At 39.8% G+C, this 25354-nt stretch overlaps 1 protein-coding gene across 5 annotated transcripts in view; it reads left to right on the plus strand.

The window, feature by feature from the left end:
* The first annotated feature begins 322 nt into the window (after positions 1 to 322).
* The window catches only part of ADAM17 (ADAM metallopeptidase domain 17), a 53703-nt gene continuing 28671 nt past the window's right edge, over positions 323 to 25354 (plus strand). For 4 of the 5 annotated variants that reach the window (XM_034659929.1, XM_034659927.1, XM_034659926.1 and 1 more), the window contains exons 1-5: positions 323 to 568; positions 10784 to 10916; positions 17160 to 17290; positions 18285 to 18373; positions 24261 to 24429. In XM_034659929.1, the coding sequence (XP_034515820.1) occupies positions 484 to 568; positions 10784 to 10916; positions 17160 to 17290; positions 18285 to 18373; positions 24261 to 24429 (607 nt within the window). In that variant the 5' untranslated portion in view covers positions 323 to 483. Of the gene's footprint in view, positions 569 to 10782; positions 10917 to 16982; positions 17073 to 17159; positions 17291 to 18284; positions 18374 to 24260; positions 24430 to 25354 lie in introns of those variants that run through there. The other variant, XM_034659930.1, reaches the window with a different exon arrangement.

Here is a 25354-nt window from a genome sequence, read left to right on the forward strand (position 1 = left end):
GACGCGCCTCTGAGGGCCTACTCGCTTGCTCCCGCCTCCCTCGCGGCGGTCATCCGGGGACACAGGCGAGGCCAGGATGGGTCGAATCAGGACGTCTCCGCCTGCCTCGAGCCGGAGGCGCCAGCCGCGCCCCGTGGGGACGGAAGGGGAGGGCGGAGGTGCGGTGAGGGGGCGGGGCGGGGCACCCGCACGGGGCGGGGCGAGGGCTCCCGGCATGCCGCGCGGCGCCAGCCTTCCGGCTGTGGGCGGTGCGGGGGTAGGCGACGGCCGGAAGCGGGCTGAGCCGCCCTCTCGGAGCGCTGCCTGCACTTCCGGGGGCCTCGAGCCGGGCTCTAGAGTCTTCCGGTAGGCGGCGCGGGAGGAAAGAGAGGCTTGAGGGGCAGGGCCGGGCGGGTCCCCTTCTCTCCCAATGTGAGCAGTGTCCCGAGCCCCCGTCAGGCGAAGGCTGCCCAGAGAGGTGGAACCGGTGGCCGGGTCGGGAACATGAGGCAGTGTCTCCTCTTCTTGACCAGCGTGGTTCCTTTCGTGCTGGCGCCGCGACCTCCGGACGAGTCCCCGGAGCGACTCGGTAAAGACCCGGGAGAGTTGGCTTAGGGCCGGCGCTGGGCGCCTGGAGCGCGCTGCTTTCGGGGAAGAGCAGGGGAGCAGGATCTTTCAGGTGTTTAGGGGCGGGGTATTGGACGACGGTGGCGCGTCCCTAAGTTTTTGGTTCAGGAAGGGGGTGTGGCTCTCGGAGTTTAGGGAAGGAAGGGAACCGAGCTTGTCTTTCTGAATGGGAAAGGGATACTGGAAGGGAGTGACTGAGGGCCTGGGGGGGGTCAGCCTCCTGAGTTTGTGTTTGGAGAGTGTGTTTGGGAAAGCGGTAGGGGGAATGGTGTTGGCTCGTGTTTGGGGAGGGAGATGTGGTCCAGGTCCCTGCCCTACCGAGGTGTTCCTCCCAAGTCCCCCCAGGACTTGTGGGGGTGGGGGGTGCGGATAGGAAGGGCCCAAACCTCCCCAGTTCTTCCTGGCTCTGCAAGGAGCGAACTAGAATTTCTGCTGTAGGAGGTTCTTAATGTAGTTATCTGGTTGGAAGGCGGTCGCTGGAGAACTCACCTTGGACTTGTGTTTTGCGAAATTTGTAAGCATGTACTTACTTAAATTGTAGCTTATTGGGGGTGCAGGGAGGGGGCGCTTAAACCTACCAAGCCAGCTCTTTGATACCGCTTGAATGCCTTTCTTGCCATTTTAAACAAAAAATTATCAGGGATGACCAATTTGATCAGTTTTGTGCCCAGGAAGTAGAGGGTTCTTAGATTTTCTCTCTCCCCCCTTTTTTTCCCCACATCTTTTAAAAATTTTAATTTAGTTAACATGTAGTGTATTATTAGTTTCAGGGATAGAATTTAGTGATTTCATCGGTTGCATTTAACACCCAGCGCTCATTGCATCAGGTGCCCTCCTTAATGCCCGTCACCCAATTATCCCTTCCCCCACCCACTCTTAGATTTTCTAAAGAGATTGGATTTTAGGATGGACTTCATTAAGAGATGTGAAATTTGTGTAAACTTCTGAAGTCTTAGGATTCTTTGACTTACAGAAGTTGACATATAAGACAGTTTAGTAATTAAGTATGAAACATGGTTTATTTTCCCCCAGTGTGCAAAGTTGATTTTTCATGGTTGTATTGGTCTCCAAATCCCACCGTGATTCCACGTGTAGTGTTGTGCAGATTGAGACACCATGTGGGTTTTCTTTATAGCTAATTAAAACTTTCAGATTAGTTTACCTGGCAAGTTTTTAATTTAATGGACAGAAATTCTAATTGACTGAGGGTATTAAAGGTGTTGAATGTTCTCACCTGAACAGCTGCTTTGTGGTTATCTCAAATTGAAATGGATTACAGGTGACTAGTGTAATGACAGGCAAGGGAGCTTGTTAGGAAGGGCTGAGATGTGATAAGTCAGTATATATTGAAGGAAAATTTTGAGGTAGTGGTGGTCAGGATGGAGGGATAGAGTAAGGATCTACTTCATAAAGATAAATGTTAAAACAAACATGTATTTTGAGATATTAAAATTAGATTTTTACTGTAACAGCTGTTTCATTTTTATTATCATGCTTTTGTTCACAGGTGGAAAAATAAGTAGTGTGAATCCTAAGGATTCACATAGTATAAAAACCTTACTGTCTACATAAATCCTCCACAACATGCACAGATCATAGAGGTTTTTTTTTTTAACTGTGTGTTATTTGCAAAGTGCTGACAACCAGTGCCAGAAAAATGCATAGACTTATCCATTTATTCACATAATGTTAGAGCATGTACTGTGTGCAAGTATTATGTATGGCATTGAAAATAGAAAGATCAGATAATATCCATCTTCAAAAAGCATTTGCATAGTGGTACAGAGAGATCTAAATAGTTCCAAAACAACATGGAGGAGATTGATACAGTACATTATGACAAGCATTGTTATCATTAAGAGGCACTGAACCTAGCCTGGGAAAGTTATTGAAGGCTACCTGAAGGAGGTGATACTCAAGCCCAGACTTTAAGTTTAGGTAGATGAAGAGGGAAAATAAGGACGCTTCTGGTGGGGGCACTTAGAGACTGTAGAGTTGAAAGGAACCTGATAGATCATGTTTTAGTTTTTAAAATAAAACAGAAAAATGAGTCTCAGGTATAGCGAGTTGTCACATTCTCGCAGTGATAAATATATGCCTTGTGGGTATTTTTTCTTTTGAAGAATGACTTTGTGTGGTGTGTGTGTGTGTGTGTGTGTGAGAGAGACAGAGAGAGAGACAGAGACAGAGAAGGCTCCAGATGTGATTAGTTGCTTAACTTAACCTTACCATTATTTAGATTGAACTGGTCAAAATCAAAGAATAGTTTTATAGTTAAAGAGCATGGTTTATTATAGCCTACTGGTCTTATAAATGTGTATTTTGGTGTTTTTTTTTTTTTAAGTAAATACTACCCACCATGTGGGGCTCAAACTCACAACCCTGAGATCAAGAGTTGCATGTCTTACCAACTGAGCCAGCCATGTGCCTCTTGGTACTAGGTATTGATGAAGGATTTTTTTTTTTTTTTAAGATTTTACTTATTTATTTGAGAGAGAGAGCAAGAGTGGGGTTAGGTGCAGAGGGAGAGAAGCAGACTCTCCGCTGAGCAGGGAGCTTGACATGGGGCTCAGTCCCAGGACCCTCAGATCATGACCTGATCTGAAGGCAGATGCTTAACTGACTGAGCCGCCCAGGCACCCTGGGATTTGACATCATTTTTCTGAAGGATAGAAATATATACTAGGATCCTGGCTTTTGGAGTACTCCACAGGACACCCAAGATGATTTCAATTGAACTGTTATGAATTGCATAATTCAGGAAAGTTATGAGTCATGTGAACTTAGTCATGATGATATCTTGTTGAAGTTGCAGCTGGGGTGTATAAGTCTCACTCTGATTTCAAAAGTGTTTTCCCTTTGTGTTACTTTTAATAAAAGAGGATGTAGTGGGTGGAGGGAAAAAATATAGGTCACAGATGAGGGTTGAAGGTTTGTATCTGAAACATAATTTTGAAATTTACCTTGAGGTTATTGGTGTGGGGATTCTCCACATTGCAGTGCTTGTTTTTCATTATTGACAGCCCCATTTGCTCAATATTTTTGACATCTGGCTTCCTCTTTTGATGTTAATTTTGCTTACAGGCTGCATTCCTTTGAAACTGAAACACTTAACCACCCTAACTGTTCCAAAGGAGATTTCATGCCAGTCTGCTTTGAACTAGTCAAAGAGATAAACTGTATTTCTAGAGTAGAATGAGGAGTTAAGCGGAGAGCCATAATGGAGATATTGGGAGAAATCCTTTTGGCTTTTACAGAGTTTCCAGAACATTAAGTGTAGGTGTTCTTTGAGGCGAAGTGTCATTGATTTTTGTTTTTTTTTTTTAAATTAAGATTTTATTTATTTATTTGACAGACAGCCAGCGAGAGAGGGGACACAAGCAGGGGGAGTGGGAGAGGAAGAAGCAGGCTCCCAGTGAAGCAGGGAGCCCAATGTGGGGCTCGATCCCAAGACCCTGGGATCACGCCCTGAGCTGAAGGCAGATGCTTAATGACTGAGCCACCCCGGCACCCCAATTTTTGGATTCTTTACCATTTTGTATGTGAGGGATGGTATTTTCAGTTGGAAGTATAATTTTAAAGAAAGTCTGAAAAAGATTGATGGAGGGGGGACTGGAGTAGGAAATGGGTTTTACTGAGGTAGGGAAGTGAAATCAAGTGCGTTTTCATATATCCCTTAACTTAGCCCTAAAAGCAACCGAGGGGATTGGTATCTACCTCCCCACACGATTTATTTTTCTCTTCCTTTCTCTTCTTTTAACATGAGTGTTAGGCCTTGACCAGTCTCATCTGCTGCCCTGGTTTCACTTACATTTGATTGTGTTCTGATAACTACTGAATATGTACTCTCATCTAGACTTGTTCTTTGAAGCTCCATACTTGCGTATCCACCTGCCCACTTGATATTTCCATCTCTGTATTCACAGGCACTTCAAATATAACATGTGCAAAAATATTTGCCTTCTCTTTGATGAGAAGAAAGTATAGGATACAATGTTTAGTCTAGGAAGAGACAGGGATGCTGGAAATTGTGGAAATAGTCTCATTGCCTAACCTGGATTTGTGTCCCTTTCAACTACAGAGCTATATGGACCAATCCCGGTTTCCTTAGAGGTTCCCTTGGGTTGTGTTGACTTTTATTTGGTCTCAGAGTTTCCATGTGACTGGTCTTGCTGGAGAATCTTGGCCTTGGTAAAGAGTTCTTGAGAGGGAATTATTGAGGGAGCTCATCCTCCATCCCCCCTACCTGGTGTAAACCCAGAAAATTAAGTTTTTAATTCCCAGGCTCTGGGCTCCACTGCCTAGCAGAGAGCATTGCTCTTCTTTTTCTCATCCTTTAGTCTCAGGGAGGGATTCACCCACATCTAGGGCCTACTTCACAGTAACCTGGCCGGGTCACTGCCTTCTCCTGCATAATTTGGGGAGTCCCGAAGTGCATTCAGGTCTCATGTGTCTTCTGCACAGCAGACTGAACACTTCACAGCACTCTTGGCCTTTTTCTTTTCCTCCTGACACCAGAACTAGGAGGATGACACTGATAGTGTCCTCTTGGGAAACTCTTTGTACTCCCTACAGCAGAGCAGTCGAGAGTGAGCAGAGGGCTACAGGGGTTCTGCATTATACTTGCAAGTTATATTCCAAGAATGTGCAGTGTATTGCAAAAAGAAAGGAGAAATTAAGTAAAAGGTCCACAAATGTTCCTGGACTCTTTTCATACAACAGTTGATTGTTTTTATCCTGGGACACCTGGGTGGCGCAGTGGGTTAAGCGTCTGCCTTCGGCTCAGGTCTTGATCCCAGGGTCCTGGGATCGAGTTCTGCATCAGCTCCCTGCTTAGTGGGGAGCCTGCTTCTCCCTCTGCCTGCTGCTCCCCCACTTGTGTGTGCTTTCTCTCTCTCTTTGGCAAATAAATAAAATCTTTAAAAAAAAAACACTTAAAAAATTGGTTTTATCTTAAAAGTGTTGACTCTGGCCTTGACAAAAGAAATCTGGTATAGTTTGTCATTGTACCAGTCAGTGGCCATAAAAGCATATACCAGAGATGAAACAGTTTGGGTGTAAAAGCAGGATGGAGTGGTAGGTTTATCAAATCGGTAGGGCACTTCACACCTACATCAAGAAAGCCAGTTTACTGTAGGCCTGAAGCTCCAGCTTTCTCCTTATTCTTTGAGAACATATAGAAGGAATGAAGTATCAGCTGCTTTTTACTGCTCATGTCAGTGTTGAAAATAGTACCAAACAGATTTGATTTCTCCCTGCCTAAAATCACGGTGTGATTTATCAGTGACACAACTGCAAATATACGATGACTTAATGCCGAAAAGTCCTTTGTAAACGAACAGTGTAATTGCAAACTGTATAGAGAACAAGTTGTAGTGTGGAACTCCAGAATCTTTCAGCATCCAGCTGTCCCCTTCTGTTAGTTCCTCCCCCAAACCTGCTCCTTCTTGTGTTTTTTAATCTCTCTGAGTGTGGTGCCACTATCTACCTATGTACCCATGCCAGAAACCTGGGGGTCTTTTCTTGATCTCTGCCTGGATTGCTTGACTGCTTACTAGCTGATTTCCCAGACTCTGGTCTTGTTCCCTTCTAGGCCACGCTCCACACTGCAGTCACAGTGAAATTTCTTTTAGCTGTTGCCTTATCCACGGTCCAAAATCCTGAACTTAGTTCCCCGGCCCTCTATGACCGAATTCTGCCTGCCTCCTGTCTCACACCTCTTTCCATCTGTGTGCCGTTGCGTCCTCCAGCTTCAGTGAGTTACTTTCATTTCTTTGAGTATTATGCTTTGTGTTTCTTGGGGACCTCAGCATATGTGTTATGCCCTCTACTTAGAACCCTATCCTTTCTTTCTCTTGGTGGTCTTCTCATCCTTTTGGTCTTAACTTCAGTACTGTTTCCCTGGGAAAGCATTCTTGGCTCTCCAGGCAGGGGTCGTCATATGCTCTGTCCTTCCATAACTTCCTGCAACTCCCTTGGTACTTTACATACTTTATACTTTTTTTGTATGGTGGTCTTTCCTCCAGTGTCATAATATCAGAAATATATTTTTCTTTCTTTCCATTATATCCCTAGTGCCTGGAAGGTGGAACATTTTCAGTAGATGTTGAAGAAATGAATAGGTGGGGTTTGGTGGAAGGGAGGAAAGTGAAGTGCAGAATGTGTATGCAGGAAGGGAGCTGTGGGGGTGGCAAAGATACAAAAGCAGTAAGGGAGGGTAGAGTCTCTAAGATTAGAGGAGACCAAGTGAGGGAAGCCACATACCATGTGGCAGAGAAGAGTGGGGAGGGTTGGGCAGGGGATACCTAAATAAAGTAGTACTCTAGTCTGACCTTTTGAATTGTGTCTGTTGTTTTCTAATTTTGTGTTTGTAGCCAGCTAAAATGAGAAAAGCTCAGTTGTTTACGGGACTGCTGGAACAACTTGTAGAAAGCAGGGAAGGTGTTCTCATTCTAGAGAGTGCGGGGCAGCCATTGCGGAGTGCTAAGAAAGATAATGAAGTGGCTTATACTTAAGTTTATGGAGAGGTTTGGATATAGATAAAAGATAAACCCTTGGGAAGTGTTTCAAATCCTGTTGAAAAAGCTATAGAAAGTTGAGATTACCAGTGGTTGGAATTTTGGAGGGGAAGTACGGGGAAATACCAAGTATACGAGAGGCTCCTTGCTAGTGAAGGGCAGTGGTGAGAGCAGGATCTCTGCTTGTTGCATGAGGGGAATGCTTTTACCATGTTGTCTGGAATGGCTCCAGGGCATCCAGTGTGAGATATCTAGTTATTATAAGAGGACAAATTACAGTTGAAACACATTAGTTAGGTATTTTAAAGTGCTTTAGCAAGCTACATTTTAAAAGTGCTATTATGGAAAATATACCTAAAGATAACCAGTGATGTTACCATCGTGATCTTTCTTTTTTCTAGACTTATTTTAATACATAGTTAAGATTATGCAATATGAATAGATTTTTGAATCTATGCTTGGTTATTTAATATTATAGTGTATTTTCCCATGTTTTTAAAAATCTGTTGTTACCAGCATTTTTAATGATTATAGATTTTTTTATCATTTGGAAGTGCTATAATTCATCTGTTTCTCCATTATTAATTTACCTTGTTTCTGATTTTTGTTCTTAAAAATAATGCAAGGCTGAATAAGGACCGTCTTTGTGCCTAAAGCTTTTATCTTCACTTTGAGCTGCTTCCTTGAGCCTAGTTCAGTGGTTCTCAAACCCGAGTGCCTCAGTATCACGTGGAAGGCATGTTACACAGAGATCACTGGGCCTCAACCCGAGGATTTCTGACTGAGTAGAACTGAGAGGAGACCTGAAAATTGGCCTTTCTAACTAAAGTTTTCAGGTGATGCTGCTGGTGTGGGGACAACACTTTGAGAACAAATGGCCTGTGTTATTGACAATGACACTAGAGTATTGAGGTTAAGTTTCTCAGGCAGTAGGAGTGATTATGATCTTGAATGAAACTGAATTCATGTACCAACTTGAATCAGGGAAGTTGAAGAGCTGTGAAGGATAGTATCAGCATCTCAGCATTGAGGGTTTGTGCCGTTTGTACTCAGAGCAGTGCTGTTTTTTGCAAGGTGCTATGCTGGGTTTTGTGAGGTAAGGGTACTTTGAATAATACAACCCAGCTCCCTTTTGGCTGTTTTACAGTCTGTTCGTGAGATAAGACAAAACACAAACATGCCAGAAAAAAAGGTATTAACAAAGGGCTACAGAATTTAGAGGGAGGCAAGGTCATGTTTGGTCGGCACTTCACAAAGTAGGAGGCCGAGAAGTAGGAGGTCCAAGAAGAGCTAGGAATTTCTTTTTTAAGATTTTATTTATTTATTTGACAGAGAGAGAGAGTGTGAGAGAGCATGAGCACAAGCAGGGGGAGTGGCAGGCAGAGGGAGAGGGAGAAGCAGGTCCCCACTGAGCAAGGAGCCTGATGTGGGGCTTGATCCCAGGACCTTGGATCATGACCTGAGCCGAAGGCAGACACTTAACCGACGGAGCCACCCAGGTGCCCCTAGGATATATATTTTTTTTAACTTAAAAAAAAATTAATTTATTTAAAGTAGGCTCCCCACCCAATGTGGGGCTTGAACTCAGGACCCTAAGATCAAGAGTCAGACACTCTACTGACTAAGCCATCCAGGCACCCCAGAGCTAGGATATTTTTAAGGAGTTTCATAAGTATGACATCTGTGAAGCTTGGGGTTTTCAGCCAGAGAAGCTCAAGTTCAAATCTTGGTTCTGTGCTAAATTAGTTTTGTGATATACTTCTCCCTGAGCTTGTTTGTTCATCTGTGAGAAGGGGATACTACGCCAGGTATGTTTGTGTAAATTACATAATAAACCACCCAGCAAGGTGTCTTATACGGAACACACACTCAAAAATTGTTGAGTAGGGGCACCTGGCTGGCTCAGTTGGTAGAGCTTATGAATCTTGATCTTGGGCCCATGAGTTTGAGCTCCACGTTGGGCGTGGAGCCTACGTTAAAAAAAAAAAAAAAGTCGAATAAATAGTAAGTTTCTTGAAGGTTTTTCATTAGTGCTGCTAAGCACTGTAATTAACAAGGCCAAATCACCAAGGACCATCTATTGGCTTAAAAGTGATTGATGCCTTTTGAAACAGCTTTTCTATGGATTAAATTTTAAAGGAAATTTTGATGGAAAACAAGTGGCACCGAACAAATGCGAAATTTGCTGCATTGATTTAATATTATCTTGAGTCAGAGCCTTGGATGGGTTTTTTTTTTTAAGATTTTATGCATTTACTTTAGAGCGAGCACGTGCACACTGGAGGAGGGGCAAAGGGAGAGGGAGAGAAACAGACTCCCCACTGAGCACAGAGCCCTACACAGCTGGATCTCTCATGAGATCTGTGATCATGACCTGAGCCGAAATGAAGAGTTGGTCGCTTACCCGACTGAGCCACCCAGGCGCCCTGATTTGGATGGACTTTGATGAAATTTACTTTCATCATAAAACAGCATGCTTACCTCTTGTTTTCTTCAGGTTTGCCTAAATATTGCAACAGTGAAGCATCTTTCTTTTGACCACTCTTTATAAACTGGCCTTGCTTACTTGCTGTCTTTGCTATTCTGCTTTCATGTCCATAGCACTGACCTCTATATTGTGCATTGTCTGTCTCTCCCACATTAAAATGAGTGGTGCAGTAGGCAAGGACTTTGCTCTGTCATTACTGAGACCAGAGCCTGGCACTAACAGTGAATTAATGAACTGGCAGGTGAACCAATTGAGGATATTTAGGAGAAGAGGGAAGAGAAGAGTATTGGGTCAGTTCTTTTAAAAGTGGTTTTGTGGGCATATTTAACCTCAGTAACACTATACTTGTATTTTAAGTTCCTCGTGCTATATTGTAAGGACATTCTAAGTCCAGTGGAATGATTTTGAATACCATTGCTTCTGTAGTGTTATTTGTTAAGAGGAAAGGATCAGTTCACATATTCTTAGTTTCTACAGAGACTTCAGTCACCAGAATTGTCTCCCAAAAATCCTTATTTTTTTAAGTGAGCTCTCTGCCCAATGTGGGGCTTGAACTCAGAATTCCAGGATCAAGAGTTGCATGCTTTACCGACTGAGCCAGCCAGGCACCCCTCCTAAGATCTTATTTTACTATACTTACCTTTTTTGTGATGATGTGAGCTGATAAAGTTGCATACATGTTGAGATGAAGTGAGATGAATGATGTAGGTATTTTCACCTAGTGTTAGGCTCATGTGTACTGATCTTCTGACAGACCACAGCTGACCTCAGGTAACTGAAACCTTGGAACTTGAAACCTCAGATAAGGGAGGACCACTGTATTATGTCTCTGCCTGTCCCTTCTTTCCCATACCATTTATTTCCTGAAGAAATTGGTTCATTTATTCTATAGGAATTCTGATATTCTGTATGTGGCTGACTGCTTCCTGAGGTTGTTAGTTAATTTGGCAATCTAATCCCTTTATGTCTTAAAAACTGGAATTTAGGTCTTGATTAAATTCAGATTTGTTTTTTTGCTTTTCATTTATTTTGGCAAGATTGCTTCATAGGTTGTGCTTAGCACTTCAAAACACATTATGTCAGAAAGTTTGTTGTCAGACCTTGTCATTTTAGTGATATTATAGTCGATTAGTAAGTTTAGGTGTTAATAACCTTTTTATCTTTGTTTCAGAAAAGCTTGATTCTTTACTCTCAGACTACGATATCCTCTCTCTATCCAATATCCAACAGCACTCAGTAAGAAAAAGGGATCTACAGGCCTCAACACATTTAGAAACACTACTGACTTTTTCAGCCTTGAAAAGGTAATTGGAACTATTTATAGAAAAATATTGGGGCAGTGGGGGACTTAATTTGGCAAAAGTAGAAAAATAACGGTGTTTACTGGAGACTTAGGAAGTTACATTTTAAAAATATGTAATTGATGTAATTACAGTCAGTCATAATTCTTATATTGCTTATTGCTTATTCTAAAATTCAAAGTGATGATTATTAAAAACAAGCAAATGGGTATTCTGAAAGTATTAATGATGGTAATAATGTTTATGGGATTCTAACAAAGGATTTTAATTAATTGAATGATTTATAATACCTTAAAATATTTTGTGCTACTTTAGAACCATCACCTTTGTACTAAATATTATCTTTATTTTATATATGAAGACACTGAGGTTTAGAGATCAAGGATTTGTTCAGGACCCCACAGCCTTGTGGTAAGCTGGATAGAGAGTTCAGTGCTCTGAGTATATTGAATTCCTCTTACATCGTGGCATAAATTGATGTGGTCTATTTGGGCAGTAATTTTGCTTTTTCTTATAATTTGCAGATGTAAATCTGTTAGATAATTGCAGGCCTCGTTCTAAAGTCTTTTTAGGGAGCTTAACTAATATCAAAACACGCACTGAGAGAATATAAATGGACTGAATCACTCTGTATTTGTAGGTTAGGCCCCCCATTTGTTGGGGAAGGCCTATTTTTTTTTTAAATCTTCATTTTTAAAAATTCTTTTTAAGGTTTTACTTATTTATTTGAGAGAGTGAGAGAGAGACAGAATGAGCAGGGAGAGGGGCAGAGGGAGAAGCAGATTCTGGTGAGCAGGGAGCCTGATGTGGGGCTTGATCCCAGGGTCCTGGGATCATGACCTGAGCTGAAAGCAGATGCTTAACTGAATGAGCCACCCAGGAGCCCCCCAACAAATATTTTTTAAAAAAAGAAAGTAATACATACACTTGGTTTAAAAACCAAACTATGGAGGGTATAAGAAATTTTCACTTCTTCCTCAAACTTCGCAGATGCAGAGAGGTTTCCCAAATAAACCTCTAAAAGATTTTAATGCATATTTTTCACATGTAGAACTGTGTACATGTAGGTAACATAGATAAGTAGATTTACCTTCTTTTTAACAGCTGCATAAATATTCCTATTGCATAGAATTGTAATGGTTTGTTGGCTAATAACCCACAGATACATATTGTTTAACCGAAGTGATTTTTGTTTTCTATAGCGAACAATGCTCCAATAAATATCTTTGTGAATATAACTTGTCTAGGTATTTTTATAGGGTACATTCCTGAAGGGAGAATTAGTCAAGGGTATGTTTACTGGTGTTACCATATTTCTTCCTAAAGACATTAGCCCAATATATTCTTCTAGCAGCAGTGTATGAGCTTACCTGTTTCCTGTTACCCTTGGCAATACGAGGTTTTATCAGCCCTTTCTTTTTTCTTTTTCTTTTTTTTTTTAAGATTTTATTTATTTATTTGACAGAGATAGAGACAGCCAGCGAGAGAGGGAACACAAGCAGGGGGAGTGGGAGAAGAAGAAGCAGGCTCATAGCGGGGAGCCTGATGTGGGGCTCGATCCCATAATGCCGGGATCACGCCCTGAGCTGAAGGCAGATGCTTAACCGCTGTGCCACCCAGGCGCCCCTCAGCCCTTTATTTTTGTCCCTGTGAAAGGGAATGGTGTCTCATAGTTGTCTTGATTTTCATTTTGTGTGAAATTGAGCATCTTTTCATGTGTTTGTAAGTTATTTATTTTTCTGTATCTACCTTTTCATGTCCTTTTACCATTTTTCTGATTGGTTTATTTATATGGTTTCTGAATCATAGTCATGCTTAGTTTATTTATCATATGTGTAACTGATATTTTATGCAAATAATATTTTACAATATCTTTTTGGTTTTTTTAAGTTATTGCCATCATCCTTAGATTATTTTTGAATAATTTCTTCCTGTCAGAGTTCATGTCAAAATATTGTCCTATCGGTTATCCAGCTTCCAGACCTATAGCAAATTTGAGCAGTGATGATAATAGTAGTCATAGTTTATCTGGTGCTTACTTTGTGTAATTTACTTGAGGAGGCATTTTGCACATGCTATCTCTCACCCTCACCGTGCTCCACAAAGAAGTTTCCGTTACTTTGCTTTTGGGAAAAAAAAAATTGAGACTCAGAGAGGTTGGGTAACTTGCTCAAGGTCACTCAGCTAGTAAATGGAAGATAAAAGATTTGAATACAAGTCTGTGCTATTTCTGCTGTGCCGATAGGGATTTTGGTGAAGGAGCAGATATAGTTGTAAGAGATAAATAGGAGCAAAGGATAAGGGGAAAACTGCAAAATAACTCAAAATTTAGCTTTCTGGATTTTTTTCCCCCCTAAAGCTAGGTTTGAGGTGGCTCATAGAGTCTTTTCTATGGGAGGAAATAGTCCCATAACCTCAGACATTCCTGCTCTTTTCACGTCTCATAGATGACATTGATTCTCTAAGAAAATGTTCAACAGTATCTACATATTATCTCTCTGTGTAAGGAAGCAGGGAGATTTGTAATTTATTTTGCAGAGTTTCCATCTTAAATGTTGTTTTTTTTAAAGATTTTATTTGAGAGAGAGCCCAAGCTGGGGGTGGGTCGGGGGCAGAGGGAGAGGGAGAAGCAGACTCCCCACTGAGCAGGGAGCAAGGGGAGACTTGGGGCTCCATCCCAGGAGCCTGGGATCATGACCTGAGCCAAAGCTAGGTGTACAACCAACTGAGCCACCCAGGCGCCCCCATGTGAAGTGTTCAAATGAAAATGTATCTAACTGTGTAGGAGACCTTTGGACCAGATATTTTAAAATAGTTTATTTCATTTAATCCTGAAAACTATTCAGTTACTGCTGGTATTATGGTATTATTTTCATTTGTAGATGAAGATACTTAGGTTCAGAGGTTAAGGCTAGGATCAAACATTAAGTGGTGGAGATAGGATTTGAGCTAGGTTTGTCAGACTCCAAAGCCCTTTCTGTTACACTGTGTTGTTAAAAGAAACAACGTGGGATATTTGAAATGATCAGTTATATAGGGCCAAACTTACCAGTGTGATGCTGCTCTTTACTTGATGGTAATTGTAAATGATCAGATATCCTGGTTTTAGACAGTAGCGGAAGGCAAGGTAATTTAAACCAACGTCATAAAATTAAATTTGTATATGACTATTATAATAGCAGTTGAAAAGCATGGAAACACTGAGAAATTGTATGAGGAGTTAAAAGGTAATTTTATGAAGAAAAAAACTTGAAATTTGCCTAGAAGTTACATTTCCTCTGTTTTATAAATCAAGAAATACTATTATTCTAAAGTAATGAAGAAGTTAAAAATATTGTTTTTGGGGGCGCCTGGGTGGCTCAGTCGTTAAGTGTCTGCCTTCAGCTCGGCATGATCCCGGCATTCTGGGATCGAGCCCCACATCAGGCTCTTCAGCTGGGAGCCTGCTTCTTCCTCTCCCACACTTCCTGCTTGTGTTCCCTCTCTCGCTGGCTGTTTCTATCTCTGTCAAATGAATAAATAAAATCTTAAAAAAATATATTGTTTTACTACTTTTTGATTAATATTAAACTTTTATTTTTTAATGTTACACTTTAAAAAAAAATTTAGATATTCCTCTTAAAAGTGAAATATCTCAAATATTTTGAAGAGGGCTAGAACTAGGAAAGNATTAAACTTTTATTTTTTAATGTTACACTTTAAAAAAAATTTAGATATTCCTCTTAAAAGTGAAATATCTCAAATATTTTGAAGAGGGCTAGAACTAGGAAAGAAATGGATACATATGCAGCTAAATGGACCATTAAAAACAGATGCGNGAAATGGATACATATCCAGCTAAATGGACCATTAAAAACAGATGCGAGGTACAAACTTCCAGTCATAAATAAGTCATAGGGGATGTAATTTACAGTATGGTGACTATAGTTAATATTGTATTTGCACATGTGAAAGTTGCTAAGAGAGTAGATCTTAAAAGTTCTCATCATAAGAAAATAAATTGGTAACTATATATGGTGACATTTAATTAGACATTGTGTAATATACACAAAAAGGAAAATACTGTCAATTCAGGTGGATTAACACTAGTTTGTAGTTACTGTAAATCCTTAAATCAAAACTTGGAAAGATAAAATGCTAAAGGAAGTCTAAGTACATGACTTCTCATAATTTTGGGAGGATAAAGTAAAATAAATTCTGACCGACATATCTTGTTGGAGGTCTTATAGCTCAAAGGTGAAGATTGGAAAGTCAGAAAAAAGGAATTTTACCATCCATTGGTCCTTATCTTTATAGAAGAGCAGATTCTTTTTTTTTTTTTTTTTTAAAGATTTTTTAATTTATTTATTCAACAGAGATAGAGACAGCCAGCGAGAGAGGGAACACAAGCAGGGGGAGTAGGAGAGGAAGAAGCAGGCTCATAGAGGAAGAGCCTGATGTGGGGCTCGATCCCATAACGCTGGGATCACGCCCTGAGCCAAAGGCAGACGCTTAACCGCTGTGCCACCCAGGCGCCCCAGAAGAGCAGATTCTTAGCGTAGAAAACAGAGTACAATTTCAGTGATTTTTCTGGAAAGAACGTTAAGTAGAAGTAATATCAAGACTCCTAAAGGGCTCTGAAACTGAATAATGCGTTTAGAACAGGGATTTTTTTTTTNGAGCAGATTCTTAGCGTAGAAAACAGAGTACAATTTCAGTGATTTTTCTGGAAAGAACGTTAAGTAGAAGTAATATCAAGACTCCTAAAGGGCTCTGAAACTGAATAATGCGTTTAGAACAGGGATTTTTTTTTTTTTTAAATGAACTTGAAATAACTGCAGGAGTTTGGGGCTTGGTTTTTCTGTGGGAGTTTTGATTTTTTGCAGCGGCTGGGTCTGGNAAGATATGTTTTAGGAGAACAGGAGATGTTCTAAGGATTTTTGAAATAATGTTGTATTGTCTCTCCCTCTTACCATTAAAAAACCACAAGCAAACTAAAATTACCTTGTTATGTTCAAAAAGTTAAAAATATTTGTTGCTATGGAGACAGTCCCATTCTACATTCTTTCTGGCAGTTTAGACTTAGGCAAACCCACAGGGAAGTAACATTTCATAGTTTCGACCCCACAGCTGACAAAATTTGTTCCTGTGGTTGAGATCAAAAACATACCTTTATCTTTGGTGTTCATGGGCACATTGGAAGGATAAATAATAATTGAAAAATCCTTGCTCACCACACCCAGATTTTATGTCAGGACTGAAACTGGTAGAAAACAAAAGAATATTAAGCCGACTAAGGAACTGGAGTATGTATTTTAATGTCTGTGTTGGATACCTTATATTTATTTTCCTCATAGGAATTGTGGATTAATTTTTTTCAAGATAAGTTCTCTTTAGAAGGAGGAAAAAAAGGATGAGTGCTTTTAAATATAGAAAGTAGCAGTTATTAATTTTGCACAGCAATGAGACCAACTTGGTTGCTAGAGGCAGCACAGTACAGGCTTTTGAAAGAAAGCAAGTTCAGGGGCGCCTGGGTGGCTCAGTCGTTAAGCATCTGCCTTTGGCTCAGGGCGTGATCCTGTCGTTATGGGATCGAGCCCCACATCAGGCTCCTCCACTGGGAGCCTGCTTCTTCCTCTCCCACTCCCCCTGCTTGTGTTCCCTCTCTCTCTGGCTGTCTCTCTCTCTGTCAAATAAATAAAATCTTTAAAAAAAAAATGAAATGAAGCAAGTTCAGTTTCCAGTGTCATCGTTTACTAGCTGTGTATCCTTGAGTCTGTTGATTGACCTCCATCCATCAGTATTTACTGTGTGAAGTGGAGACAGTATAAGCAGAGCATGTAGTGCTGAGTAGGTGTTCAGTAAGTCCTGTCTAATATACCAGTCTGTGGTACATTTTTCAGACAAGCAGGCTTCCAACTTAAACTATCCAAGTGTGTTCCTTATTCTTCATGGTCTCCAGAAAAGATGAATGCCTAAGCTGTTTGAATCCCCCCCCCCACCATTTCTAGTCTTTTTTAAGGTTTGCCGAATTCTTACAGCTACAGACACTTGTCAAAAAAAAATTTTTTTTGTCTATTCATCTTACAGGTGATACAATGCTAAGTACCTAGTAGAACGGTAATTACAACTTGCATAGTGTTTTATTAATGTCACCTCCCTGTCAACTTGTTTTTTTAAGTAAGTTTAATTTTATGTGCTTTGAGTAAAATTTTATGTGAAAATTTTATGTGCTTAGAGTGAAATATGGATGTATTCTTTCTTTAGGCATTTTAAATTATACCTGACATCAAGTACTGAACGCTTTTCCCAAAATTTCAAAGTCGTGGTAGTAGATGGTAAAGATGAAAGTGAGTACACCGTCAAATGGCAAGACTTCTTCAGTGGACACGTGGTTGGTTAGTATGAAGCTTGTTTGTTTGCCTTTGTGTCTAGGGGTATTAGGTATCCAGATTTAGTTTGATTGCATATTCTTCTTTGGTGGGAGGAAGAAGGGGTGTCAAAGAAGTGCTATTCTTTGCTTTATATGAGTTATATAAGTTTGGAAAGAGGAACATTCAGACAGGAGGAAATGGGGATTACTAAGCATGTATACTAATTGTCTGTTTTAATGATTAAAATGAATTTCCTCCCAGTTGATAAGAATTTAACCTCCTCTTGTCTCCAGAGAGGGATTGTAGGCTTCCCTTACGAGATTTTAAACAGGAAAGGTAGGAGATAAAATAATTAACTTTATGATTCTGTTAAGTATTTAAGACAGTATATCAAATGAGCAGTTGTGGCTTCTGGAACTTCCTCTGCAGAAAAAAGAAATGGCATTAAAATCTGCAAATAGTGCAGTTCAAGCCCTATGTATTCCAGATCATGCTTTCTGCCTCCTCTTAGTTCTTTTCTTTTTTTTTCCGGTTGGGGTTGAATGGGGGCCAGAGGGGAGAGAGAATCCTAAGCAGGCTCCACACCCAGCACAGAGCCTGTGGGGGGCTCGATCTCACGACCGTGAGATCGTGACCTAGGCTGAAATCAAGAGTTGGACGCTTAACCGACTGCCACCCAGGCTCCCTCCTCTTAGTTCTTTCTTAACCAATAATAGGTGAAGTTATTTTGGAAGAACATCTACGCATTTGTTTTTGGTTTTGTTCTATAACACACTCTAGGTAGTTCTTACAAGAGGATTGAGGGAAAGAGAAAGGTTTCAAATGAGTTGTGACGACTCTTGAGGAGTGTGAATATCTTGCTGCTTGCTGGGGCCTGTGTTTCTTTGTGGCAGATTTCTGCAATACCTAGGCAAATTCCACTCTGATGAAGGACTTGATTGATTTTTATTGACAGTAGTGCATAGTTTGTTTTTTGATACAAGTATTTCTTAACGATGGAATTTTTTTTTCTCTTAAGGTGAGCCTGACTCTAGAGTTCTAGCCCACATAGGAGATGATGATATTACAATAAGAATCAACACAGATGGGGCAGAATATAATATAGAGGTAAATCTGTATATACATTTTTTTTGGCGGGGGGAGCTGTTAAAAAAGCTGTTTCCCAGTTGTTTGAAGAAGACGAAGATCTTTAATTATGCTTCTTTTTTCCTTGTGTTTAAAGTTTTACCAGTGAAGTAGATGATTTTTTTGTAAAAAAAAAAAAAAAAGATAATATTTTTTTATACATCTGAGAGGCTGTCATAAGGTGCACCCTATATTTCTAAGTGCCATAATTGAGCGAAAGTCACATGTGGAGTGGATAATGGGAAGAGAAAACTTTCTTTCTCTCCTGATTCATTTTTTTAATTCTTTCTCTAATAATCCTTCTATAAGTGTAAATATTCTCAAAGACAAAAGTCAAGTCTTATTTCTCCCGTTCCTTCCTAGNTTCTCCCGTTCCCTCCTAGATGCTCAGGAAATGCAAGATCAATAAAAGGTTTGTAGTCTGAGAAGTTAAAAGAGAGAACTAGGAAACTCAGGCTCTGGTCATTCTTCCACTGAAGTACTAGCAGTAGAAACCAAGACCAAACTAGCTGATTTTGTACAAGATATATAACCATGTGTCCAATACTAGTCCAGAAAAGAAAATGTTTGCCACAGATTTGTGGATTGAAGTGCTTCTGTTTCTAGGAAGATGAGAATACTCCAGGTAGTGGTGATATCAACCAAAACAGAGCACCTGTGGGAAAACAGTAATTAAGGTTGGTCAAAATGAAAGTATCGTGTATCTGAGTGCTGACTAGGGTAAGACTGCATGCTGGTGCTATAAATACTGTAAATTTTAATATCCAGACTGCGTGGCCACTAGTCATTTGTCCATCATTGTGAAAGAGAAATGTCTGTCTTTGGCCTTGTGGTCTATTTTGGTCTGCTAGTATGTAGTCTAATGTCAGTGTTGTGGGGAGTCTAGCTTACCAGAAAGAAAATTAGCACAAATTAAATGAGCATTTACTCCAAAATAGGCAAAACAATTAAGTCTTAAATTTACTTATTCTTTTAGTCAGTTGATTTTTTAAAAAGTACCTTTATTTTAAAAATACTCTCTGAAATTGTCAGAAAATAGAGTATCTGAAATCTAACTACTGGTAGATAGAACTGCTATTAACATTTTGGTGAGTATCCTTCCAGATTTTTTTCTGTACATATATACACAAATAAGTGATTGTACAGATTTTTTTCTTACAACATTAGGACCATACAATATGTACAGTTTGTTGGCCTTCCTTTTTTTTTTAAGATTATTTATTTGAGGGGGAGAGAGCACGAGCAAGGGGGAGGGACAGAGGGAGAGGGAGAAGCAGACTCCCCGCAGAGCAGGGAGCCTGACATGGGACATGATCCCAGGACCTCAGGATCATGACCTGAGCCAGAGGTATCCGCTTAACCAACTGAGCCACCCAGGTGCCCCTGTTGTCATGCATTTAAAAAAATTCTTTTTATTTAAAATCAGTTTGGTTAACATCTGTCATGCGTTTTTTTATTTAACTATAATAACATTTTTCCGTATTAATAAATGAAGATCTAAATTAGGGTGGGGTTTTTTTTTTTAAAGATTTTATTTATTTGTTTGATAGAGCACAAGCAGGGGAGCAGCAAGCAGAGGGAGAGGGAGAAGCAGGCTCCCCGCTGGGCAAGGAGCTTTTGGGGTTTGATCCCAGGACCCTGAGATCATGACCTGAGCCAAAGGCAGATGCTTAACTGAGTGAGTCACCCAGGTGCCTCTAAATGGGGTTTTTAATAAATGCTGCCTGTTGGTTCCTTGAAGCATCGTACCGTTTGTTAAATCAGCCTCCTATTGATGTTGAGTTTTTTTGTTTCTAATTTTTGAAATAAAAAATGCTACAGGGGCGCCTGGATGGCTCAGTCCGTTAAGCGCCTGCCTTCAGCTCAGGTCATATCCCAGAGTCCTGGGATCAGGCCATGTCAGGCTCCCGAGCCTGCTTTCTCCCTCTGCCGCTCCCCCTGCTTGTGCATGTACTCTGTCTATCTCTCTCTGTCAAATAAATAAATACAATCTTAAAAAAAAGTGCTATAGTGAGCAGCTTGGACATGCCTTTTGGTGCATGCATTGAGTTACTCGGTGATAGGAAATACTCTGGGTTAGGGTAGGAAACTCTGTGTAGGCTGTGCCAGAGTTTCACATTAGCTGCTCCTGCAACTGAGCAGCTGCAGGGGTTCATTCCTTTCTCTCATTGAGGTGGATGTGGGTCGGGTGGTCCTCCTCCACCTTGTAGCTTTGATGTCTGGATACATATCCTTTGAGGTTACCACAGATGGGACACCAAGCCAGAGAATTCCACAGGGGTTTTTAAGGGCCAGACTTCAAAGTGGCTACATCCAGGTGGAACTGGAACTGTTGTCTTTGAGCTGCCTGCGAAGGAGGCTGGGAAAGATCTTCTTGTCTTGTGCTCAGAAAGATAAAACAGTATAGAGAATCCCCAGCGTTGTTTTTGCCACCGTGTATGTATTTGCTTATTTCCTTAGAAGAATCTGTTAATTTTTAATTCGAAATGTGCACATGTAGGATTTGCTCAGATTCCTCACTTTTCCAAATTCCTTTGGGAGAATTAGCAGTTCTGTTTCCATCCATGTCTTCCTGCCTCATTCAGTACAAAAATGGATATAATTAATATTTTGTTGTGAGATGTTTACTTAAAAGTAAACTCATCAGGTTTATTGAAGGATTTCTGCATGAGATTAATAATCTTTTAATAGGAAAAGTGGTTTATTACTTACAGCGGTAATTTTTATATTCTTTATTGCATAATTCTTACCTGCACTTACCTTGATATAAAAATTATAAAGTCTTAGGCATAAGAGTAAACAGGAAAATGTATATATCTTATTTTTAACACTTCACCATTAAACATTTTAAGCCATCACTGATTTTATCGCCAAAGCTTGCTATTTATACAAATAAGCCTGGGTTAAACTTTAATCATAAGATGATTTTTTTCTGCCTTTTTGTTTTGAAAATGTTCAGATTTACAGAAGGATTGTAGAATATCCTGGAAGCCTTAACTCGAGTATAATACCATGTTTGCTTTGTTGTTCTTTTTTCCCCCTGAATCCTTTGAAAATAAGTTTCAGACATCATGACATTTCACCCCGAATGGTTCAGTGTGCATCTCCTAACAGTAAACGTATTTTTCTACATAGCCACAATAACAATAACACACCTGAGTAAACGAAATAATTCTGTAATATTATCTAAAAATGTGTAGTCAGAATCTCCAGTCATCCTCAAAATCTCCAGTCATCCTCAAAATCTCCCTCATAGATTCCACGCCCCCCCCCCCAATTTAGGGTCCAAGAGGTTCTTGCCTCTTATTTAGTTATTCATCAAATGACTTTTTCTGGCAACTTGTTAATAATGGTGAAAATAGGATTTGCTTTTATTAGTAGTAATAGTAACTTCTTTTATCTTGAAATCTTAACATATAACTGGATCCGTTATATTACATTATCTTCAATATAGATGTATCAGTACTTTACCCAATGAGAAAAGTTATCTTCAGATAAGTTACTTGTTGAAGGCACATATTAGGGGTACATTTGAGGTATCTCTGATCCCAAATCCTGCTATCTTTTTCTGTGTCAGGCTATGACTATATCAGGAAACTCTTAATATGAATTTAGAAATGTTTGATCCAAAAGAAAACATTTTTCTCTTTTCCTATTCATAAGCCAAATGAAGGTTCCTACAGCAAAGGAGATGGTTAGGCAATTTTCTGAGTTTTCTGCTAGCCCTGCAGCTCATTGTTTTTTAAGTCTACCTCATATGTGGATTATGAAAGAAGAGCCACACGCATAACTTGACCTTTGAACAACATGGATTTGAACTACGTGGGTCCACTTATATGCAGATATTTTTCAGTAAATGTATTGAAAGATTTTTGGAGATTTGCAGCAATTTGAAAAAACTTGCAGATGAACCATGTAGCCTAGAAATACTGAAAAAATTAAGAAATTAGGTATTATTGTAAGAATATAGTATATAATACATCTAATGTACAAGATACGTGAGTTGACTGTTTAGGTTGTTGGTAAGGCTTCTCGTTAACAGTAGGCTATTAGTATTTGTTTTCGGGGCATCAAAATTACATGTGTTGGGTTTTCAACTGCACAGGGGGTGGTCAGTTCCTCTAACCCCAGCATTGTGAAGAGTCAACTATATTTAACAGCTTTATTGAGATAAAATTCACATATTATACTGTTCATTCATTTAAAGTATGTAATCCACTGGCTTTTAGTGTATCCTAGAGTTATGGAAGTCATCACCACCATCAATTTTAGAACATTTTCATCACCTCCAAAAGAAATACTGTACCTTTAGCAGCCCACCACTCTTTGCTCCCAAATCCACTAGCCCTGGAAACCACTAATCCGTGGTCTCTTTAGATTTGCTTGGTCATTCGTATAAATGGAATCACAGTAAGTGGTCTTTTATGACTGGCTTCTTTGTCTTAGAATGCTTTTAAGGTTCATTCACATTGTAGCCTGTGTCAGTACTTCATTTCTTTTTATTGCCAAATAATATTCTATTTTATGGATATATGCCACATTGTGTTTATTCATCAGTTGGACATTTGGGTGGTTTTCACTTTTTTGGCTATTACGAATAATGCTGCTATGAACATTTGTGAACAAGTTTCTGTGTGAGCGTGCATTTTCAGTTCTCTTGGGTTTATACCAGGAGTGGAATTTCTGGGTCAGATGGTAACTCTATTTTTAACCTTTTGAGGAACTGGCAGACTGTGTTCTGCGGCGGCTGCACTCCACATTCTCACCATTTTACATTCCCTAGTATATGAGGCTTCTGACTCCCCACATCCTCACCAGCACCTGCCATTACCTGTCTTTGCTTCCGGCCATCCTGGTGGATGTGAAGTCGTGTCCTTGTGGTTTAGATTTTCATTTCCATGATGGATATGGAGGGAGAGTTCATATATCCATATATGTATAAAATATAACTGTGTGTGAGAATATACATAGTATCTTTTTTGTACTTTCCTCACAAGCTGCCTAGTATGGATGAGATCAGCATCCTTACAGGAACTTGGTTCTTGACTTGGGTAACCTTTCAAATATGTTAGTTCTGATTTACTATGACCTTGCAATAGGGGAAGTGAAGATTTTTTTTTTAAACTGCTTTCCCCGAAAGAGCTAATAAGTTTTAGGCACATTGCTGCAAGTTTTCAGTCTTCTCTCCTGTGTGTAAAACCTTCACACGGCAAGAAGATACTAAGGAAACCGGAATGAGAAGGGTATGGGGACAGAAGGCTCATCTCCGGTTTGTTGCTGTAGGTCATCACCTGGAGTAGGGTTGGTGTGCAGCAGACGTTACATAAATGTTTTTGAATGAATGGAAAAGGTTATGCATTTCCTTTTCTGGATCTTCTTTTAAAAGGTTTCACAGTTTGTACAAAATAATGCTTTTTTCATATGCAGATAAAAATCAAAGGTTGAATAATCCATGTATTTATTTACCAGCATAGAAACTGAGAAAAATTGAAATGATTTATTTATTTTTAAGATTTTATTTGAGACGGAGTGTGAGAGAGAGAGAGAATTGGGGGGGGGAGCACAGGGAGGAGTAGAGGGAGAGGGAGAAGCAGGCCCCCAGCTGAGCAGGAAGCCCAATGCGGGGGCTCAATCCCAGGACCCTGGGATCATGACCTGAGGCGAAGCAAACACTTAACTGGCTGAGCCACCCAAGTGCCCCTGAAATGATTTATTTTTGATAAAATGACTAGTCAGTTTACTTAACCTGGAATTGAGTGTTATCTAAAAGCAAAGGATGTTGTAAGAATTGAGTATTTAGGAATTCTTTTTTTGAGTATTTAGGAATTCTTATACTTTGCATCTCAATTATGTACGTTTTCTGTTTTAGCCACTTTGGAGACTAATTAATGATACTAAAGACAAAAGAATGCTAGTTTATAAATCTGAAGATATCAAGAATGTTTCACGTCTCCAGTCTCCACAAGTGTGTGGTTATATAAAGGCAGATAATGAAGAGTTGCTTCCGAAAGGGCTGGTAGACAGAGAGCCACCTGATGGTAAGACTTAAAAATACATATCAAATAAGAAACAAGCATTATGTCTTCAGTAGGGGTGGTTGTTAATTGATTAGTAATTATAGTATTTCACTTGCAAATAGAGTTTTATTCAGAAATTTCTTTCATTCTTTTGCCTATAATGTAAGAACCGAAAACCCTAGAAAATAATGGTAACAATAAAGATTGGAAAAAGTCTACAGAAAAGGGAAGTTGAGTGATCTGAGGGAAATCTTTTTTTTGTAAATAGATATTAGAAGGATTGATAATATATTTAAATGGGTGTGGAGAGGAGGAAAATTTTTTTGTTTGGGGTATTTAGAAATGACAAAATAATACTGTTGAAAAACAGTGTTTAGGTAAGTTTGTAAGAAATTAGTTGCTACCAAGAGAGGTCTGTGCTGTTTAGAAAGAGGTTATCAGTCTTGGGACAGATCACTTTTTGTTTAAGATTTTTTTTATTTTTAAAATTTTATGTATTTAAGAGAGAGAAAGAGAGCACGAGTGGGAGAAGGGGGAGAGTGAGGGAGAGGGAAAGCAGACTTTCCGCAATGCAGGGCTCTATCCCAGGACTCTGAGCATGACCTGAGCTGAAGTCAGACGCTTAACTGACTGAGCCACCCTGGACATTCCAAAGATTTTATTTTTTAAAGTAATCTCCATACCCAGCGTCGGGCTCAAACTCACAACCCTGAGGTTAAGAGTTGCCCGCTCTACTGACTCTGCCAGCCTGGCGCCCCAGACAGATCACTTTAGGGTCATTTAAAAACCTAACTGTCTTGGAGACATACTCTACTGTCTTCATTTTTGAAAACTTAGAAAATATGACTAACATTTTAGCATATAAATAAATTCTCAATTGGATATTTGATAAGAAAAAGGACCTATTACCATAAACTAATTTTTAATGTCTGATTATCTTGATAGT

Source organism: Ailuropoda melanoleuca, chromosome 4, assembly GCF_002007445.2.
Source record: "Ailuropoda melanoleuca isolate Jingjing chromosome 4, ASM200744v2, whole genome shotgun sequence".
Classification (NCBI taxonomy): Eukaryota; Metazoa; Chordata; class Mammalia; order Carnivora; family Ursidae; genus Ailuropoda; species Ailuropoda melanoleuca.